Source organism: Phaethon aethereus (assembly GCF_964289735.1).
Source record: "Phaethon aethereus genome assembly, chromosome: 10".
NCBI classification, from domain to species: domain Eukaryota; kingdom Metazoa; phylum Chordata; class Aves; order Phaethontiformes; family Phaethontidae; genus Phaethon; species Phaethon aethereus.
In genome coordinates this window covers 23047304-23064604 of record NC_138586.1, presented here as the reverse complement: position 1 = coordinate 23064604, position 17301 = coordinate 23047304, and the positions used below count along the sequence as shown (strand labels likewise).

General features: G+C 49.1%; 2 protein-coding genes across 2 annotated transcripts; both read left to right on the top strand.

Annotated features, from left to right (window-relative positions):
* Window positions 1-3948: 3948 nt before the first annotated feature.
* LOC309408472 (putative P2Y purinoceptor 10) lies at window positions 3949-5361 on the top strand (the record flags this gene model as incomplete). Its single annotated transcript, XM_082004300.1, has 1 exon — window positions 3949-5361. Exon 1 carries the CDS (start codon window positions 4288-4290, stop codon window positions 5359-5361), a length of 1074 nt encoding a protein of 357 aa, XP_081860426.1. The 5' UTR covers window positions 3949-4287.
* Window positions 5362-15679: 10318 nt separating this feature from the next.
* Window positions 15680-16792, top strand: LOC309408216 (putative P2Y purinoceptor 10; the record flags this gene model as incomplete). The annotated part of the gene is made up of 1 exon (XM_082004004.1): window positions 15680-16792. The coding sequence occupies one exon, from the start codon at window positions 15680-15682 to the stop codon at window positions 16790-16792; it is 1113 nt and encodes a 370-aa protein (XP_081860130.1).
* Between the last annotated feature and the right edge of the window lie 509 nt (window positions 16793-17301).

Genomic DNA, 17301 nt, shown 5'->3' with positions numbered 1-17301 from the left:
CTGGGACCTTGGCTCTGGTGCGAACATCACCAGCCATGGCAACTGCACCCATGGTGGAAGCCCATCCGCGGGACAGCCCTCGCCCAGCCTGGAGCAAGGGCTGCAACGAGGCTGCCGGCGTCCTGCTGCGTGCGCCTGCCCTTGCTTCTTCAGCTGCCGGAGCTGCAAAAGTCAGAACTAGACTAGCGTTGCAAAATAAAAACATCTCATCACAACAGATCAGACGACCCAGATCGGCTCTTTTTCTTTTTTTTTTTTTTTTTTGGTAGAAGGAGAAAACCAGAAAAAGTACCCTTAACTGTAGAACTTCCCTTTTCTGACTGCAGAGGTTTCATACCAAAGTGCAAGTGCAATAGTGAGAGATGCTCATGGCCATGCACTGAGGGCAGAGTTTAGAGGCATTTGTGTCTTAATTAAATCAATTAACACATCTGCTGACCGGCACGCCAGAAAGGTCGGTCTCTGTGATGACATTCCTGTGCTTCTCAGTCCTATCAAGGTGAACGTCTTTTTCCTAGAAATGCCACGTTTGGTTTCCAAACATCCAGCTACGAGTAATAATTATGTCCTTATTGCAACAGCCTCAAATTAAAATGTAAAAAGCAGTAGTTAGATAGCACCGTATTTATTTACTACCTTTCTTTTTTTTTAATTTCATATTCTGAAAACAGTATTGCAGTAGGAGCTGTCTCCCTGCAACATGTAAATAAGCATCGCTAAATCTGATGGAGTTTTCAACCTTCTACCTTTGCTGTACACCCATCATGCAGCAAATGAGTTTGCTTTCTTAACAGCTTTGGAGACCTCGTTTCAGACAGACATTCAGTGGTACCTCTCGGTGGGGAGGTAAGGGGACAGTGGGGGATTAAGCTTCAATTTGAACAAGAGAAGTGGGAGGAAGGACAGAAACACGTCACTTTGTAGACCCCTGCGCATATGCCTGGGTGCATTTTGTTTAAAGAGATGGTTGAATCTCATTATATTTTTATCAGTTTGTAATGAAATCATTCGTTTTCAGGAAGTGCCCTGTTCTGATGAGCCAGCAGACATCACCCATGTATATATTAATTGTCTTAATGCGTTTGCACTGCCAGCCAGGTCACCCTGCTCAGCCCACTTCACTGTAAATGGTCTGACCGCGGGTTTGGTGAACGCAAAGGAGAGGCTTTTTCTGACTCCACGGGCCATACGTCTCCTGTTCATCAACTCCAGTCTTACACTTGCTTGGGCTGGTGGGGATGGGACATCACCTGCATTTCCACAGGTTGGGTTTTATAACCTTTTGGTTCCGAGGTTCAAAGCAGCTCCCTAGTCTCCATCAAAGTGCAGCTTCTCAGGATACTTCTACCTGTAAATACCAGCAATATGACGACTACTCCTGAGAGCATTTTTACCCCTAATACCAGCTATTTATCAACAGAGGAATTTTTCAATTTGGGATCACTCTAGAAGATAGCAACACAAGAACAGAGCCACGCTACCGCCTCTGCCTCCCGCCACTCAGACAGCCCTAGTCCCTTGGGGCTTAGAAAACCACCTCAAAGAGGACAAAGAAATAGAATCTTGATTAATTCTGACACCTTGTGGACAATTAGCAGATGTGGCTGAAGCCCGAGGGGGAACCTCTCCGTGCTGTGGGCTCCACCATGGTCTCCGGCACGCTTGCAGCCCAGGCTTGTGCCCATCTGCACGCCTGGTCGGTTTGCTGCAATCAGAAAGCGAAGGCTGAATTCTGGTATCAAGCGTGTGTACTCAGCATCACCCTTATGTTACAGCAGACACATCCCGGACACGTCGGTTTGCCCTACATGGCTCCATTCAGAGGCCAGTTTGAGTCAGCAGCCTGAACTTGATTATTCTGATTGCTGACGTTGCGGTCGGGTCCTTAGCTCTCACATGAAATGTAAATAAGGGCCAACTGTATCTAGGGACCTCAATACGCAAACCGACTGTCATGACTCATTTGAACTGAAGAACACACACCCAGTGGCCACCATTTAAATATGAGCCTGTCCTTAAAATAGAACATTTTGCAAATGTACCTAATCCTCCATGGTTTCAATGCCATCTGGCACTCGTGTTTTTGGAGGAGCACCATCCAGTCAGCCTAACCTTGACACCAAGGGAAATCAGGCAGCTAGTAACTTTGAAAGTAGCTCTTTAATGGCTTCTTGGCAAACCGAGAGGTCACCTGAAGGGACAGAAGTTGGCTGTAGTGAGCAGTGCTCTTATTGAAGACAAGGGCAGCAGACAACATGTCCAGCTAGAGCTGCCGGTGAACCAGGTGGAAAGGGAACACAAACATCCAGAGCACCAGAAATTCACAGCACTCTCAAGAAGTGGGATGTAACCCAAATTTACCTCGCTGAGAAGCAACGCTCTGAGTGAACATCCCAGTGCTCAGTTCCATGCCCTGTCCACTCCCTGTCTCAGTATCCTGAGGAGCACCCAAAAGGAGAGTGGGAGGCCTCCAACATTGCTTCTCAGACCGATAGAGATAAGGCCATGGGCCAGATGCATCTTTCCCCCTTGTTTCCAGTGCCCTTTGAGTTCTGTTCCCTTCTCCTGGGCATGTTACGGCCTCATGATAGGAGCAAGGTTATGGCATCCTGCGACGGGGGCAGCTGGGGACGCCCCACCACAAAGCAGAGCACCTCATTTTGGAGCTGCCTTGGGGCGAGGGTTACTGGGAGCAAACTGAAGACTGGAGGGACTGCCCTGGAGGGACAAAACCAGCCTGGGAGGTATGCTCTGAGGCACCCGGCCTCAGCGTACTCGTGCCATCTTGGTGAAGGAGGGGGATTGGATAGAGGGTTTCTCAACTAGAGCATTTCTTTGATATTTGGTGCAACTGAAGGATGTAGCCCAGTTGCTAAAGCTGAGGGTGCTGCAGGAGATAAACATGCAGACCTTGCTTTTTGAAGAGCATGAGAAAATGAAAGACAAGTTTAAAAGAAAAGCAAGAAAGTTGGCAGCAGCATCTGTTTAGGGAGTGGTTAGGTGGCCCTGCTCATCGTCAGCATCAGCCAGAGCCACTGCACCCGCGGTGAGGGTGGCCTGTGTCCCATCCTGGGACTTTGCCACGTCTGGGCCTGAATTACAACCCTTCCATAGCAGCCTTGAACAATGTCTGGATGAGCTGCCAAGTCCAAGTACCGCAACGATTAACAAGCTGAAAAAACAGCTATTTTTGTTCCTTGTCACTTGAGAGCTCTAAACTCTACTCTTTTTTTGTAATATGAAGGAAAAAAACATTAGTAACAGGGTACGAGTTACTAATATCTACCTACAGAGACACTTTTTCTGGCAAATGACCCTTGCCAGCAGTGCAGGAAATGAGTCAGGAGGAATGAATCAGTGTCTGCAGTGCCACATGAAATAGGAAGCTGATATTCAATTTTAACCGTTATATTATACACAGGAGGGAATCACTGTAATGAGAATTATAACCCTATGGGGAAATACCTGATAAAACCAAACTCCTCCTGCCTGCGTTGCCTTACTGAAGACAAGTCCCAGTTACAAAAGCTGACAAAAGAAAGATGGCCCAACAGTTCAACATGTGACATTTCGCCACCCCTACTCATCTGAATCAAAAGAGAGCCAGAAACTGGAAGCGTCTAAAGATAAAATTGTCTGATGGAAAGACGTGTTAACCTGGGGCTGCTGAGGTGATGAGAAATGGAAGTGGTGATCTGAGTAGGCCTCTGCTTGTTACATTAGCTTAAATACATGGCAGCACTGGCTGCATTTACAACAGTCAAACTTCTCAAGCCCACTCCCTCTGACCCTTTTCCACATGGCCTGTCCTCATCATGGCAGAGAAGGTGGGTCCATGAGGTCCACTGATGGGGTCAGGAGGCATGCCACCCGTGCAATGCCTAATGTACAACTTGGCGGCAGATATGACTCAGTAGTTGGCACCCACACTTTGATCGTTGGGCCATGTGGTTGCTCGTGCAGAAGCTGGGCTATGCCACACCTTTCTTCCATGTATTCCTCCCCTGCTACCCAGACACCAAACCACAGATGACCTTGAGAAGGTTAGGCAGCGTCTCCTGTTCCTCCGTTAGCAGTGTGGTGCAGCTTCACCTGTGTTTATGGCACTCGGGCAGCCCCGCAAGGGGACTGACACAACAGGAATGGCCCCCCACCTCTGCGTGAATAGTGGGAGACCTCTGAAAGGGCAGCTTTGAAAAAGATAGCAGGATGTTTTAGACAGAAGACATTTCCAAACCTCTACTTTGTACTGAACAGTCAAATTGGAAATGCAAATGAATATTGACAATGCTTGCAGTGCCTTGGCCTTTACAGCACCTGTTTTTGTTCTCTGTAGGAATGACCCACCCGCCCTATACCACAACAGGTATTTCCAGCAGCCCAGTCATGATGCAAAGCAACCAGACCTGCTCCAATCACAATATAACGTTCAAAAACAGCCTGTACGCAACCACTTACACCATCATCTTCATCCCCGGCCTCCTGGCAAACAGCGCAGCCCTGTGGGTCTTGTGCCGCTTCATCAGCAAGAAGAACAAAGCCGTCATCTTCATGATCAACCTGGCCATGGCAGACCTGGCTCACGTCCTCTCGCTGCCACTGCGAATATACTATTATATTAACTCCACGTGGCCTTTTGGGAGATTCCTTTGCTTACTGTGTTTCTACCTGAAGTATCTCAACATGTACGCCAGCATTTGTTTCCTCACCTGCATCAGCATTCAGAGGTATTTCTTCCTGTATCAGCCGTTCAAAGCCAAGGACTGGAAGCGGCGGTACGACGTAGCCATCAGCGCTGTGGTGTGGCTCTTTGTTGGGGTGGCATGCTTGCCATTCCCCATCATGCGGAGCTACGGCCTGGCCAAAACTACAAATACCTGCTTTGCAGACCTCCAAGTCCGGCAGATCGACAGCAAGGTGGCCACCGTGCTGATGACAGGCACGGCGGAGCTCTTCGGTTTCATCGGCCCGCTCATCATTATTTTACTCTGTACTTGGAAGACAAAAGACTCTCTTCGGGGCTTCCAGATACCGCTGCAAAACAGCAGTGAGAGGAGGAAGGCTTTAAGGATGGTTTCCATGTGTGCCATTGTGTTCTGCGTGTGTTTTGCACCCTACCACATCAACTTCTTTTTCTACATGTTGGTGAAAGAACATGTCATTACAGACTGCTTCCTGAGTGCCATCACGCTCTACGCCCAACCCTTTTGCTTAAGTCTTGCAAGTCTGGACTGCTGTTTGGATCCGATTCTGTATTTCTTTATGACTTCAGAGTTTCAGGACCAGATATCAAGGCACAGCAGCATGGTCATCAGGAGTCGGCTCATGAGCAAAGAGAGTGCCTCATCAACTAAGGAATGACAAGAAAGCCAGCTTAAAAGAATGAAGATATTTCATATGGAATCTGGGACTGTTCTGTGATACTTGATTACCAACTCCGTTGTGGAAGATCCTGCAATTTTATTCAGGGGAGTTTTGTGGCAGTGGAAATCTTTTGGTATATAGAAGATAAAACTCTTTTTAAGACCAATTGTTGGAAGCTGAAGAGTGACCCAACTGCCGTGACTGCACCTACTGCTGTGCCACCCATGCCTGACCTCACTGGACTAGAAAATGTACAGGAGGGAGTGACAAAGCTTTTGCTAGGAAATGGTGGAAACATCCCAAGAGCTTTTCTTCTATTTTCCCAACTCCACGGCTCTATGATCAAGCCAAAGACAATCCCACATCCATACACTGACATCTGCTGAAGTGTCTTCTCTACTAAAAACACACAACACACACAAGAACCTGAAAATGGCCAGTAATAATAAATGGCAGTTTTGGTCTCCGCACTCAGGGTGCAGACTCGTGGAGGCTGGCACCATGCTTCAGCACGGCAGCCCTGGCTTGCCGCTGCCCGCTCTTGGCTTTTGAGTGCATCCCACTGGTCACCATACTTACTTCTGCTTCGTCTTTCCCACCCCCCGCTCCCGCTCTTGTTCATTATTTCCTCCTCACCCAGCTCTGAATTTGCTCCTTAACTGCTGATGTGTCCTGTAACTTGCACCTACAGCTGGTGCAAGACTCTCTGCAAGACAAACTCTCCCAACGGCTCCTCGAACACTCCAGAGAGTGGGACCTTCCCTTGCTCCGAGGGACTTTCTTCCCCTCCGAGCTGCCCCTGTTGGCAAGGGTGGCATCAGCACATGGCCTTTGCCTCTGGATCCCGAGGGGCAGGACCACCGGGTGCGCGCTGCAGGCTGGGCACAGCTGGACTCGGCGTCGGTGCAGGTGGATTTGACGATGCTGGTGGCCCCGTTCGGGTCCTCGCTGTCTTCCACGTGTGGCTTCTTTGGCCCAGAGGTACCTGTGATGGATGTGCCCTGTGAAAGCTCTGCTCAATGCATTCAGTTGACACATATTTTAAAAAAGAGAGGTATCCTTGCCAAGGTGATTTCACTAATACAGCATATTTCTTAAGTAAAGCTGATTTTTTAAGTAAATTATTCATTGTGATTTCTTTTCACCAGCTCCTCTCGTGATCTTAATGTTTACATTTTTATAACTTCATTGGCTATGAAGATATGAAAAGCAATGACAAGAAAGAATGCCATTTACCCTTTATTTTAAATTAGTGACAGCTCTTTGGCCAAGTTCACCCACTTTGTGTAACTTCAAAGGTATCCTCATGATACCTGGGGATTGTTTTGGCTGAACACAGGCACACTGATTTATTGCCTTTGAAAGGCTGTGCTTTTTCAAAAGGAACGTGTACAATTCTCAGTAAGCACCAGTGGCAGCATCTTACATGTTGCTACAAAAATAGGAGAAATACCAGAAATGCTTACTAAGTATATTTTAAATCTAACTACTCAATTCCACTTAATTACATTTTAACTCAGCCAAAAAAATTTCTGCTTATTATGTTTTCCCACTTGACTGTTTTACAAAAAACGGGAAAAAGCAAACAATAGCCAGGTTTAAATAATCATTACACCGGAGTTCCTCTAAAAGGCAATGAAGACATACCGATCAAATACAATACGGTCTTGTAGTTCTCCAATTTGTGAGATTATGGGCTACAGCGCGATGAACTTAATCTTACATGTAGATAAGTGAAAATACCAAAACATGCCTATCTGAAGGAAGTAACTTCCACACAGAGAGTATTATTGCAGGCTTCTGGTGAGAAAGCTGCATTAGAAGGCAAACAGTCCTTCTCCTACTGGGTCAATGGAAATGTTTTGTCTCCTTTAAGTGGCACTTCGTTATGCCAAGGATATACACATATGTTTACACACTGCAAGTAGTGCCTTTAAAAATGTGAGCAGAGGTTGACGCTCAGGTACACAGTTAAGCATGCATAATTAATTTTTTGTCAATTTAAGTCTTCTCATAAGCTAGACACTGTATAATATTGTCAGGAGACTATAGGAGACTTTAGTTTCAATGGATGTTTTCTTACGAGGATTTTTATGGACCTTGATCAGCTAGCATGTGACTGAGAGCTGTTGACTGTGGTTTTTTTCTCATGCAATTCTCCATTTATCAGGTGAAAACAAGTTGGAGGCACTGTTATAGTAACTATATAGCTTGTCCTACATTTTTCTTTCCAGAAACTGATGCTTAAAAAATAAACGCGTTTTTGCAAACATAAGCTGGGTTTCATAGTTATCACTTATACCTGCAAAACTGAACGGGATCAGCTCGTCCTTGAACCAAAGGTTTCAGGACATGGTTCAGTGGGCATGGTGGTGGTGGGTTGATGGTTGGACTTCATGATCTTAAAGGTCTTTTCCAACCTTAATGATTCTGTGAAAGAGTTCAAGCGGAGTGCATCAACATTTGTTATTCTTAAACGGATTGCTTGCTTGTCTACAGAAAGGTTTTCACCCCACTCTAGTATGACTGATTTTTATTTTTATTTTTTTTAAACTACACACTTACATTGGATTTAAAGTTACTTTGGGGAGAGAAAGGTGCTCCATGGGAACAGTTGTGCTGTGGGTGGTGCGTGACGGGCTGGGGAGGAGTGACTGCTATCACCCTTAGGCGCAGGCAGGACCACAGAAGCCATCTCTATCTCATTCAACAATCATTTCACAGATCCAAATCTATACGGCTTCAAAAAGCACTCACACGATTGGTGGCAAGAAAAGATTGGTAAAGCCGAAATTGGTCACTGTAGTCCCTACACACTGAATATTATAACATGGACCCAGCATGGGAATACCTGCTCCAGCACCTGGATGTCCGAAGAGTGCTGGTGGATCTCCCACCATTAACTTTAACAACAAATTTTGATGGCTCTATGAGGGATAACATTCCCCGTCACCACGATGGCATCCCCAAGCACCTCAGCTGCCCACACTCTTCCCCGTCTTCCTGCCTCACTCACTCTCTGAACTCTCTTAGAAGCCCCCAAAATGGTCTTTTTTACATACAGCCCCAGCCTGTGAGGAAAAGTCACATGCTCAACTTTCAAGGCTTTCAAGTCAAATCACTTTGACGTGCAGGAGGTTAGACAACTGGGTCTAATGGTCTCTTCTGGTGTGTGGGAAGTGTACTGGTTTTGGCTGGGATAGAGTTAAATCAACTGTGTGGTGCTTAGTTGCTAGAGGGGGTTAAACCACGACAGAAAGGTAGCCAAGATGGTCACGATGGTGAGCTAACCTAGAGAGCAACAATTCAAAGTAAAAAGAGATCAAGGAAAACTTGTAATTTTCTGGAAGCATGTAGAAAGTCAAAGACCATCAGTTTGGTCTCCACAAACCCATATGTGAAACTCAAAGCCTTTAGTTCAGGTCCTTCAAAACCTCAGCAGCGTGGTTGAAGAGAAGAGGAGACAAATCCAGCATCACTGCCGAGGAGGACGGTATTTCGGCTGCCTTCAAGGCTGGGAGATGCTGGATCTGACACAAGACCTGGGGCCGCAGGTGCTGGCTTTGTCTGCCAGTGCTCTCACACTTTCAACAGCACAATGTGCCTGGCTACAATTCCTGTACTTCACCCCCTTTCCTGTGACTGTAAAACATGTTTATTATTCTGACAAGAGGAAATAAAATCTAGGAGCAACATCATGACATTATCTCTTGTGCTTGTCCTGCTGCCCAAACTCATCAGCTATAAAAAGAAGACATCTTCATCCTTCTTGGGCAGACACAAAACCAAAGGCTTTCAACAGAGATGCCACAGAAAGGCTGAAGTTAACCAAATCCGGAGCCTGGCTACAGCTAGGCAGGTTTGTGAAGGATGGATCTGAAGGACTCCACTGGCACCTGGTGCTGGGGCAACCCTGTTTCAAGCCTCACCCCAAAGGGTGACTGGGAGGTCTCCAAGCCACCCACACCGATGGCAGCGCACGTCCCCTGATGGCACAGCCCCGGGCAATACCCCAGCGTGACATGCTCCTTCTCTACCAGAAGTTAGTGTAAGAAAATGTGTTTCTTTGCAGTGCCAAGCAAATGGCCACCCCATCTTAACTGGTATCAGAGGTCTGGTAATTCGTCTCCTTGAGAACAGGCCCTCCTGTATTTGACAGCAAACGTATTTGGAAAGAAACCCCATGGGATTTCATACCTTTCTGCAGCCTCAGGTTCTGAGCTGCAGGATCTTGTGGGTACCTCAGCTTCTCTTCTCTCCTTAAATGAAATTACCAGCTCTCTACGCAAAGAAAAAACAAAATATGCTGTAAATGCAGGATAACAGCTCAACAACTAAGAGACAGCTCAAAAATATGAAAACCCTTCATTGCACTTAAAGGATTTTGGGGCTACGACTGGTGCATTTTGACCAAAAATGCTGGGTCTGTAGATTACACAAGGGCTTAGCCTGAAAAGGTTGGGAGTGACTGACAATTATTTGCTGTAAAATAAACCAAAGCTTCCCAAAAATGCTGCCCCTGTAGAGGCCACTGTGCAGTGGTGAGGAGGACTATGTGCCACAGGGCACCGGGGACTCACCCAGCCCCACGGGCCACATTCCAACAGCTCCGGTCAAGCCGTAGCACGTCGCTGCACAAGGGTGAGTCGCTTTGTGTGAATAAGACCTCCTCCTCCTCCTGAATGGCCCACTGTTTTTCATACATCCTTCAGGTGCATCCTGTCAGATATTTCTAAATGCTGAGCACTTAAAGAGATGCTGATCATATGCATCTGGCCTTCTGCCCACAGGATACCAGGCTAAAGGCGAAGACGACCTTTATCTGGAGGCCTTAGATAAGGTCTTACAGTTATTTAAAAATTCCTTTGTGTGCTCTGCCTTCGAAAGTATAACATTGCATGGTGTAAAAATGCATGTTTAGTATCGGTAATGAGCCAGAAGAGCAGAAATGCTAAACAAAAATATACATGCAGTTAAAAGAGGAATGGAGAGGTCGATTAGTTATGTTGAAGGCAGAGGCTTGAGGCTTGTCAATCCATCAGCCTTTCATGACCAGGAGGCTCTGATCTTCTGCAATAGTACTGCAAAAAAAATGACGAGCAGAGGAAGGACTTGACGTGGTTATGAACCCTGAGAGGCGAGTCTGACCCTCACTATGGTCTGACATCCACTGACCTCTCCTTCCCCAGCAGCCCTGCTGTAAACACGTACCTAAAAATAGGACTCAGAGATGGCTGGATACAGTGCTGGATGTGTGCTGTGGACACAGAAGTAGGATGTCCTAGGCAGGATATCCTGATAAAACACCCTTTGGGATAAACCTTTAACCTCTGGAGAGGATGGGGCGCAGTGCCAGCCTCCCTTCTACGAGTCTGTGAACGTTTTGCAAGTTCTTCCAAGGATCGCCATCACCTGCTGAAAAGGATGCACAAGAAGAAAACCTGGAATGATAAGCAGCTCTTGCATCTTCCAACTCACTTTGCTCTCAGCTGAGATGAGAAGCATGGGGCTTCACAGGTACTTATTTGCTAGCAGGCTACGTCTACGTGATGGGTAAGCAAATGATAAGGAAGAAGCCCGTAGATACGACCATAAAGGCACGTGGTACATAGACTGTATATAAACTGGTCTCGCCTTGGCCTTCATGAGGATGCTGACCAACGGATTTAAGTAACTGCATCTCCACTCACCACAGGATGCTCCAGGTCAAGGATCCTCTTCTCCCTTCTCTACGCTACTGTCAGGAAGCGCCACTTCATGGCCCGGGAGCACATTGACGTGCCGCTGGGTCGGCGTCGCTGCCAGCGCGGCGAAACCCCAGCAACCGCGCAGCCGGCGGGCTCAGCTGCCGTGGGGAAAGCAGCACGCTCGATCCCAGACCCTGAGCTGGCAACTTATTCTGCAATTAAAGGTAATAGCTTCCTTCTTTCACTTCGCTTCCACAGTTAACGTTTCTGTTAATTTACTGGGGTCATAGGACCAATGACAGAAAATAGATGCACAGAGCAGGGATAGTTCTATTTATACGTTACCTACAGTAAGAAAGAAATTGGGAACGATACACATTTGTGGTTTTTTTTTTTTAAAAAAATTGGGTATTTTGGGAAAATCTCCACTTTAAACCATCGTATTATTTCAGAAATAAAGTCTAAACCCCTAGCTTTAGCCTATAGCCTTGATAGTCTGAGGCTAACCAAACTTCCAAGAAAATGAAGGAAAATTACTATCTTCCAGTAACTTACACGGGCACAGTTTTCAGTTTCCCTTTAGCGAGCGCTTATTGGAAGATTTTTGCTCCTGTATTTCACAGTTTTTAGCAAGCAAATGTCAAGTGACTGTGCGTAAAAGCAGAAGCAGCTCGACTGAAGGACACCGTCACATTACACATCTTCAGTGCAAAGAGAAGGAAAGAAATCCGCGTCCGAGGTCTCTATCACACGGCGGTTGGATCAAACGACGTCATCGCCTTCCCAGTTGTTTTAACGTCATTAGCTGTACACGTTTTGTGTGGCGAAGAGAAACAAAATACAGGATTTCCTGTTCTGCAGCCACCGTACTGGGCTGCAGATGCCGGCAGGATTCCAGCGCTCCGAAAACATGTGGAAGTTTAACGAGGAGCCGCTGGGGCTGGGATTGCTGCAAAAATCAGTAGGAAATAAAAGCAGAAAGCTCGCTCCTCCTGCTCCCTAGCATGGATGCCACCCCCCTGAAGGATGGGACTCACGGGAAGGTAAGCTCGATTTCTGCTGTGCGTTTGCTTCAGTAGGTTGAAGCTATTGCAGTTTTGAGCAGTGTTATCACTTTTTTTTTTTTTTAGTTATTCTTCAAGAGATCTTATCGGGCAGAAGCTGGTGCGACATCCTCAGCTGCCTCTGACTGTGCCCACGTATTTCTGTCTCGCTCGGCTCCGAGGGGTGGGCGAGCGGAGCGCGGTGCAGCCGAGCAGGCTGCTGCGTGCGGCGGTACGCGGGGAAAGCCTGTTTTACCCAAAATACTTCAATTTTGGGTAATTTGACAGAAGCTGCCATAAGCCATCAGCTCTGTTTATGTATTTCCTATTAGCGCCTGGATTAAACAAACAAAATTATTGCTTAAAACGCAAATGCCAGGAAACCTCCACTGCCTCAAATCCAGAGCTTATTTCAAGCCAAAAGCGGATTTTTATTTTTTTCCATCCCCTAGACTGCTTTTCCCTCCAGCAGCCCAGGCTTGAGCGGGGTTGAAGGGAGGCAGCTCGACCCCAGCCCCCCGGCTCCGGGGCTCCCCAAGCCGGGGGCTCTGCCCGGCCGCGCCTGCAGCGCGGCTTGAGCCCGGTTTGTCCAGCCGAGCCGTGGAAAAGATGAGGGCGAGTTTGCCAGTGAATCTGGGCGCAGCGGATGCAATGCCGCAGCCGTGGAGGGCTGGGTGGGGCGCAGGGTGATTCAGAGCAGCCAGGCGATTTCCAATAACGACAGCCGTATTCGCTTCCAGGAACAGACACTGCTAACACACGCAGAAAAAGACACACCGGTGTTTTAATAGCCGCCTTAACCTCCTAATTAGTTGCAAAGTTACCCGACGTTTAATGAAGTGCAGTGCTACATCCACAACCGGTGGTCTTCGTCCTCTGGCAGCAATAATGGGCTCCCCGCTGTGATTTCAGCGTGCGGCTAGATAAAACTCAGCTCTGCCACTTCAAAAGAGCCCCCCCTGCTCCTGCCTGTGTGTAAATCCACGCCTGGATGAAATAGGAAAACAATCAGGGAGTAGCAGGGAGTATTTCCTACAGACTTCATGAAGCCGCTGAACAAAACCCCTGCCAAAGCCCACGGGAGCATCTCTGCCCCGACGCCGGCATCGCCGACAGCAAAACGGGGGCAGCCGGAGGGGCTCGGGGCAAGGCGCAGGCCGGGGGGGAGGCGAAAACTGAGCAACAATAAATAAAAAACCCCGCTCCTTCAGGAAGCGTTGTAGCGAGCGAGCACGGGCCTGAACCCAGGCCGGCGGCGGCGCGGCGGGGAGCTCCCCGCAGCTCTCGCCAGGTGCCCTGACAAGGGCTGTCACCTGAAAACTGAAAGTGCTGGGTACCAGGAGTGACACCAGCCCTCCGGCCGAGAAATAGGTGCTCCCAGGGAAAGAAAAAAAAAAAAAAAAGGAGAAAACCAGCAAGGAGGCACCCCGTGGTCACGCCTGCAGGGACAAGGCTTAGGATTCGGGCTGGGACGCGTGGCAGGGAGGAGATGGTGGGACAGGGACACCGGCACCCTATAATCCTTTTCACAAGCCCAGACCACCAAGTGCCAGCTCTGTCGCTGGAAGGCCATGACGAGAGCTGGGAATAGCTGCATTCCCCATGCTCCCCGGCTGTTTTCCCTCCCTCTTTTCTGCGGGGATGCGAAGACAAGGTGCCCTGCCGCCGCTTTTCCAGGGTTAAACAGACTCAGTACAAAGGGCAGCGGCCAAGAGCGGGGCCAGCACCGAGCACGAGCCCCTCGTGGGTTTTCAGGCAGGTGAGGAGCACATGGGGATGCTGCAGGGACCAAAGGGTTTTGTTTCCCACCGTCCCCTCACGACAGACATCCCGGCTCCCCTGCCTTGTCCCGGCTCGGTGGAGAAACCAAACCTCCGGCCCGGGGCTACTGGCTCAAGCACAGCCAGCAGCCAAAAGGTGCACTAGCCCAACGCCCGGGGTTTCACTTCAGTCTTGCTTTTTGGGAGCCAAACCCTGGAGAAATCAGCAAACGGGGAGACGGCGGGGTGGCAAGGGCTCCGTTCAGAACGCGGGGCGTAAGCGCCGCACGCGCACAGAAACGAGGGTAGATGCACTGACCCTTCCTGCATCAGAGAGAATATATGTAATATATTTATCTGTGTATATAAATATATAACCTTCCTTCTGAAACTGAAAACATGACAACCCCTCTGAAGAGCTGCCTAGGTGAGGAGGAGCGCCTCGAGCCTTCACCCTGTGCCTCGTAGCAATGCCGGGCTCTGCGCAGAAGTCCGGTCCCTGCTGTGGGCAATTAGCAATCAGCTTTTAGAAATCCGTCCCTGTGGCGAAAGCCAGGCTCAGGGCTGTGGGAAACGGCACTGCTGGCCGCTTCTTAATTAAACACCACTGTTGAGGGGCTCGGTGGCAAAGGCAGGAGGTGCTCAGGGCTCTGCCAGGTCAGGCTCTGGTCTCCTGGAAGGGAAGGGCAGGTTGCCCGACACCTTGCAGGCAGCTACAGGCTCCGTTTCCAAGGGGAAAACTCTCTGGTTTGTTGCAGACGATGCTGCGGGCCCTTGGGTTGTAACCTGCTGCCGTCAAATCGCCCCTTCCCGAAAGAGCAGACCGTTTCCCCGCGGGCTCTGCTTACGAATGGCAAAATCCATCACCTCTCCGGAGACCTGCGCGAGTACCTGTGAACTCCCCGTGACCCGCTAATACCCTCAGCGCTGGCTGGAACGGGTAAACGGATGAAAAGAATTTCTATTCTAACTAACAGACGGATGTATTTATCTTCCTTCAAGTCCTGAACTGTTGCTGGAGGGTAATTTCTGTTGCTACAACACGATGCCTGCACAATGTGCCATGAGCGCTAGAATTGAGTTAGCAGGACTGGCAGAGCAGCTGGCGTGTGTTCGGCCAGCTATTAGTTTATCAATCCAGCCTTAAATCTGGAGCCAGAGCTCTGATAGATCTGTCTGCACCTCTCCCACTGGCCTCCGCTCCAGTCAGCTGCCTGCCAGCACCATCGTTTGCTGATGCTAATTATTGCCCTCGCTGACGATTCGCACTGGATCTCTGGATCTAGACACTGTCTTTTTGGATCTGTGCGTTTAAAGTCCCTATTTATTTACAGTCCAACCAAAACTGCCTGTAGACATATCAGAGAGCAATTTGATGGGAGTCTGACAGAAAGCGATATGCAATAAAAATGGTCATGAAGAACCCCGGGGAGCTGAAGAAACTCTCTGGCATTAGCAATAAAGAGATTAACGCTACGGAGCTCGACTGCAATGTCACCCTAATTGTGGCATCGCCTTAGGGGGTGGCAGGGTACAACATCCTGCCGAGCACACCTGAAAGGAGCTGCGTGGAAGGTGCCCGGGATCGCGGCCCATAAGCGGGGTCTGCCGCTGCACCCTTCCCAACACCCACGCCGTCTTGCACACACGCCTGTGCACACACTGTACACACACCTACACACAACTTGCCCTTCTGTACTGAAGTGCGTTTACTCCATGTGGGGGAAATACTGGAGGGTTTTTGGCTTTACAGCATCTATTTTTACCCCCTACAGGAACCGTCCACACACCTTAATCGCTCCATGAGTGAAGAGACTCAGCCGAGATGGAGAGCAACGTGTCCTCCGGGAACTGTACCGATCCCCAGATGTCCTTCCAGTCCACCCTGTACGCAACCACTTACACCATCATCTTCATCCCCGGCCTCCTGGCAAACAGCGCGGCCCTGTGGGTCTTGTGCCGCTTCATCAGCAAGAAGAGCAAAGCCGTCATCTTCATGATCAACCTGGCCGTGGCTGACCTGGCTCACGTCCTCTCGCTGCCCTTACGGATGTATTACTACATAAACCACACGTGGCCGTTTGGCAGTTTTCTTTGCCAGGTGTGCTTCTACCTGAAGTATCTCAACATGTACGCCAGCATTTGCTTCCTCACCTGCATCAGCATCCAGCGGTACCTCTTCCTCCTCCATCCCTTCAAAGCCAAGGACTGGAAGCGGCGGTACGATGCAGCCATCAGCGCTGCCGTCTGGCTCTTCGTCGGGGCGGCGTGCTTACCCCTGCTCGTGGTGAGGAGCCCAGCCTTGTCCAATAGCACAAACACGTGCTTCTCAGACCTGGGGGTGAAGCAGCTGAGCCCGGGAGCCTCCATCGCGCTGGTGACGGTGGCGGAGCTGTTTGGGTTTGTCATCCCCTTCGGCATCATTGCCTGCTGCACTTGGAAGATGCGGCAGTCGCTGCGGGAGTGTCCAACGCAGCTGCAGAACACCAGTGAGAAGCAGAAGGCTTTGCGCATGGTCTTGATGTGCGCGGCCGTCTTCTTCATCTGCTTCACCCCCTACCACATCAACTTCCCTTTCTTCATGATGGTGATAGAGAACATCATTCGGGACTGTGCCGTTCACAGGAGCACGCTCCGCTTCCACCCCATCTCCCTCTGCCTCGCAAGCCTCAACTGCTGCCTGGATCCGGTCCTCTACTACTTCATGACCTCCGAGTTCCAGGACCAGCTGCTGCGCCACAGCTGTGCTGCCTTGCGAGATCGGTTCACACGCCGCGGGAGCAGCCTCTCCGTCACCGAAACTGGCCATGACATTCGTATGAAGAGAAACCTTCCGCGCTTTAAGTTTTGGTCTCTTTCCAAGTTCTTTGGCCGAATAAACAGCATGGAAATCCCTCCCATGCCGCCCGATGAGCTTCTGCTGGAGTCCATCTCTTGAAACATAAGCCATTTCTGTCCATGTAGGTGCTTCTCATAGCTCGAGTGAAGATTGAATTAGGTCTCCAAAAAGTCCTGAATTACCCTTGTGTGCAACAGATGCCAGGATCTGACCTAGAATGACATTTGGATGAAAAAAAGGTTTGCGGGTTGTGTTGCCGCCGTTGGGGACTGTTTGCCTTACAGCGTTCTCCATCACGTTATTGTTAAAAAACCTGAAACAGCCGTTGCTGATGCCAGTATTTCTCCTGTGCTGAACTGCAGCCAGGTATGCGTCCCTCATTTCTGTCATTTCAGTGCTTCTACATATTTGTCATTTTTGAAAAACCTTCTAAATCCTGTGTTGTAAGCAGGGGCCTCAGCATAGCTCACAGAGGCAGCACCAGCGGCGTTTCAGCGCCAACTGCGGCTACCCGCGGCCCGTCATGACTTACGGCATCCACCGTGCCCGCATGAGGCTCTAGATCAGGACAGTTAAGTATCTCCATATAAACCAAACCTCTTTCCATT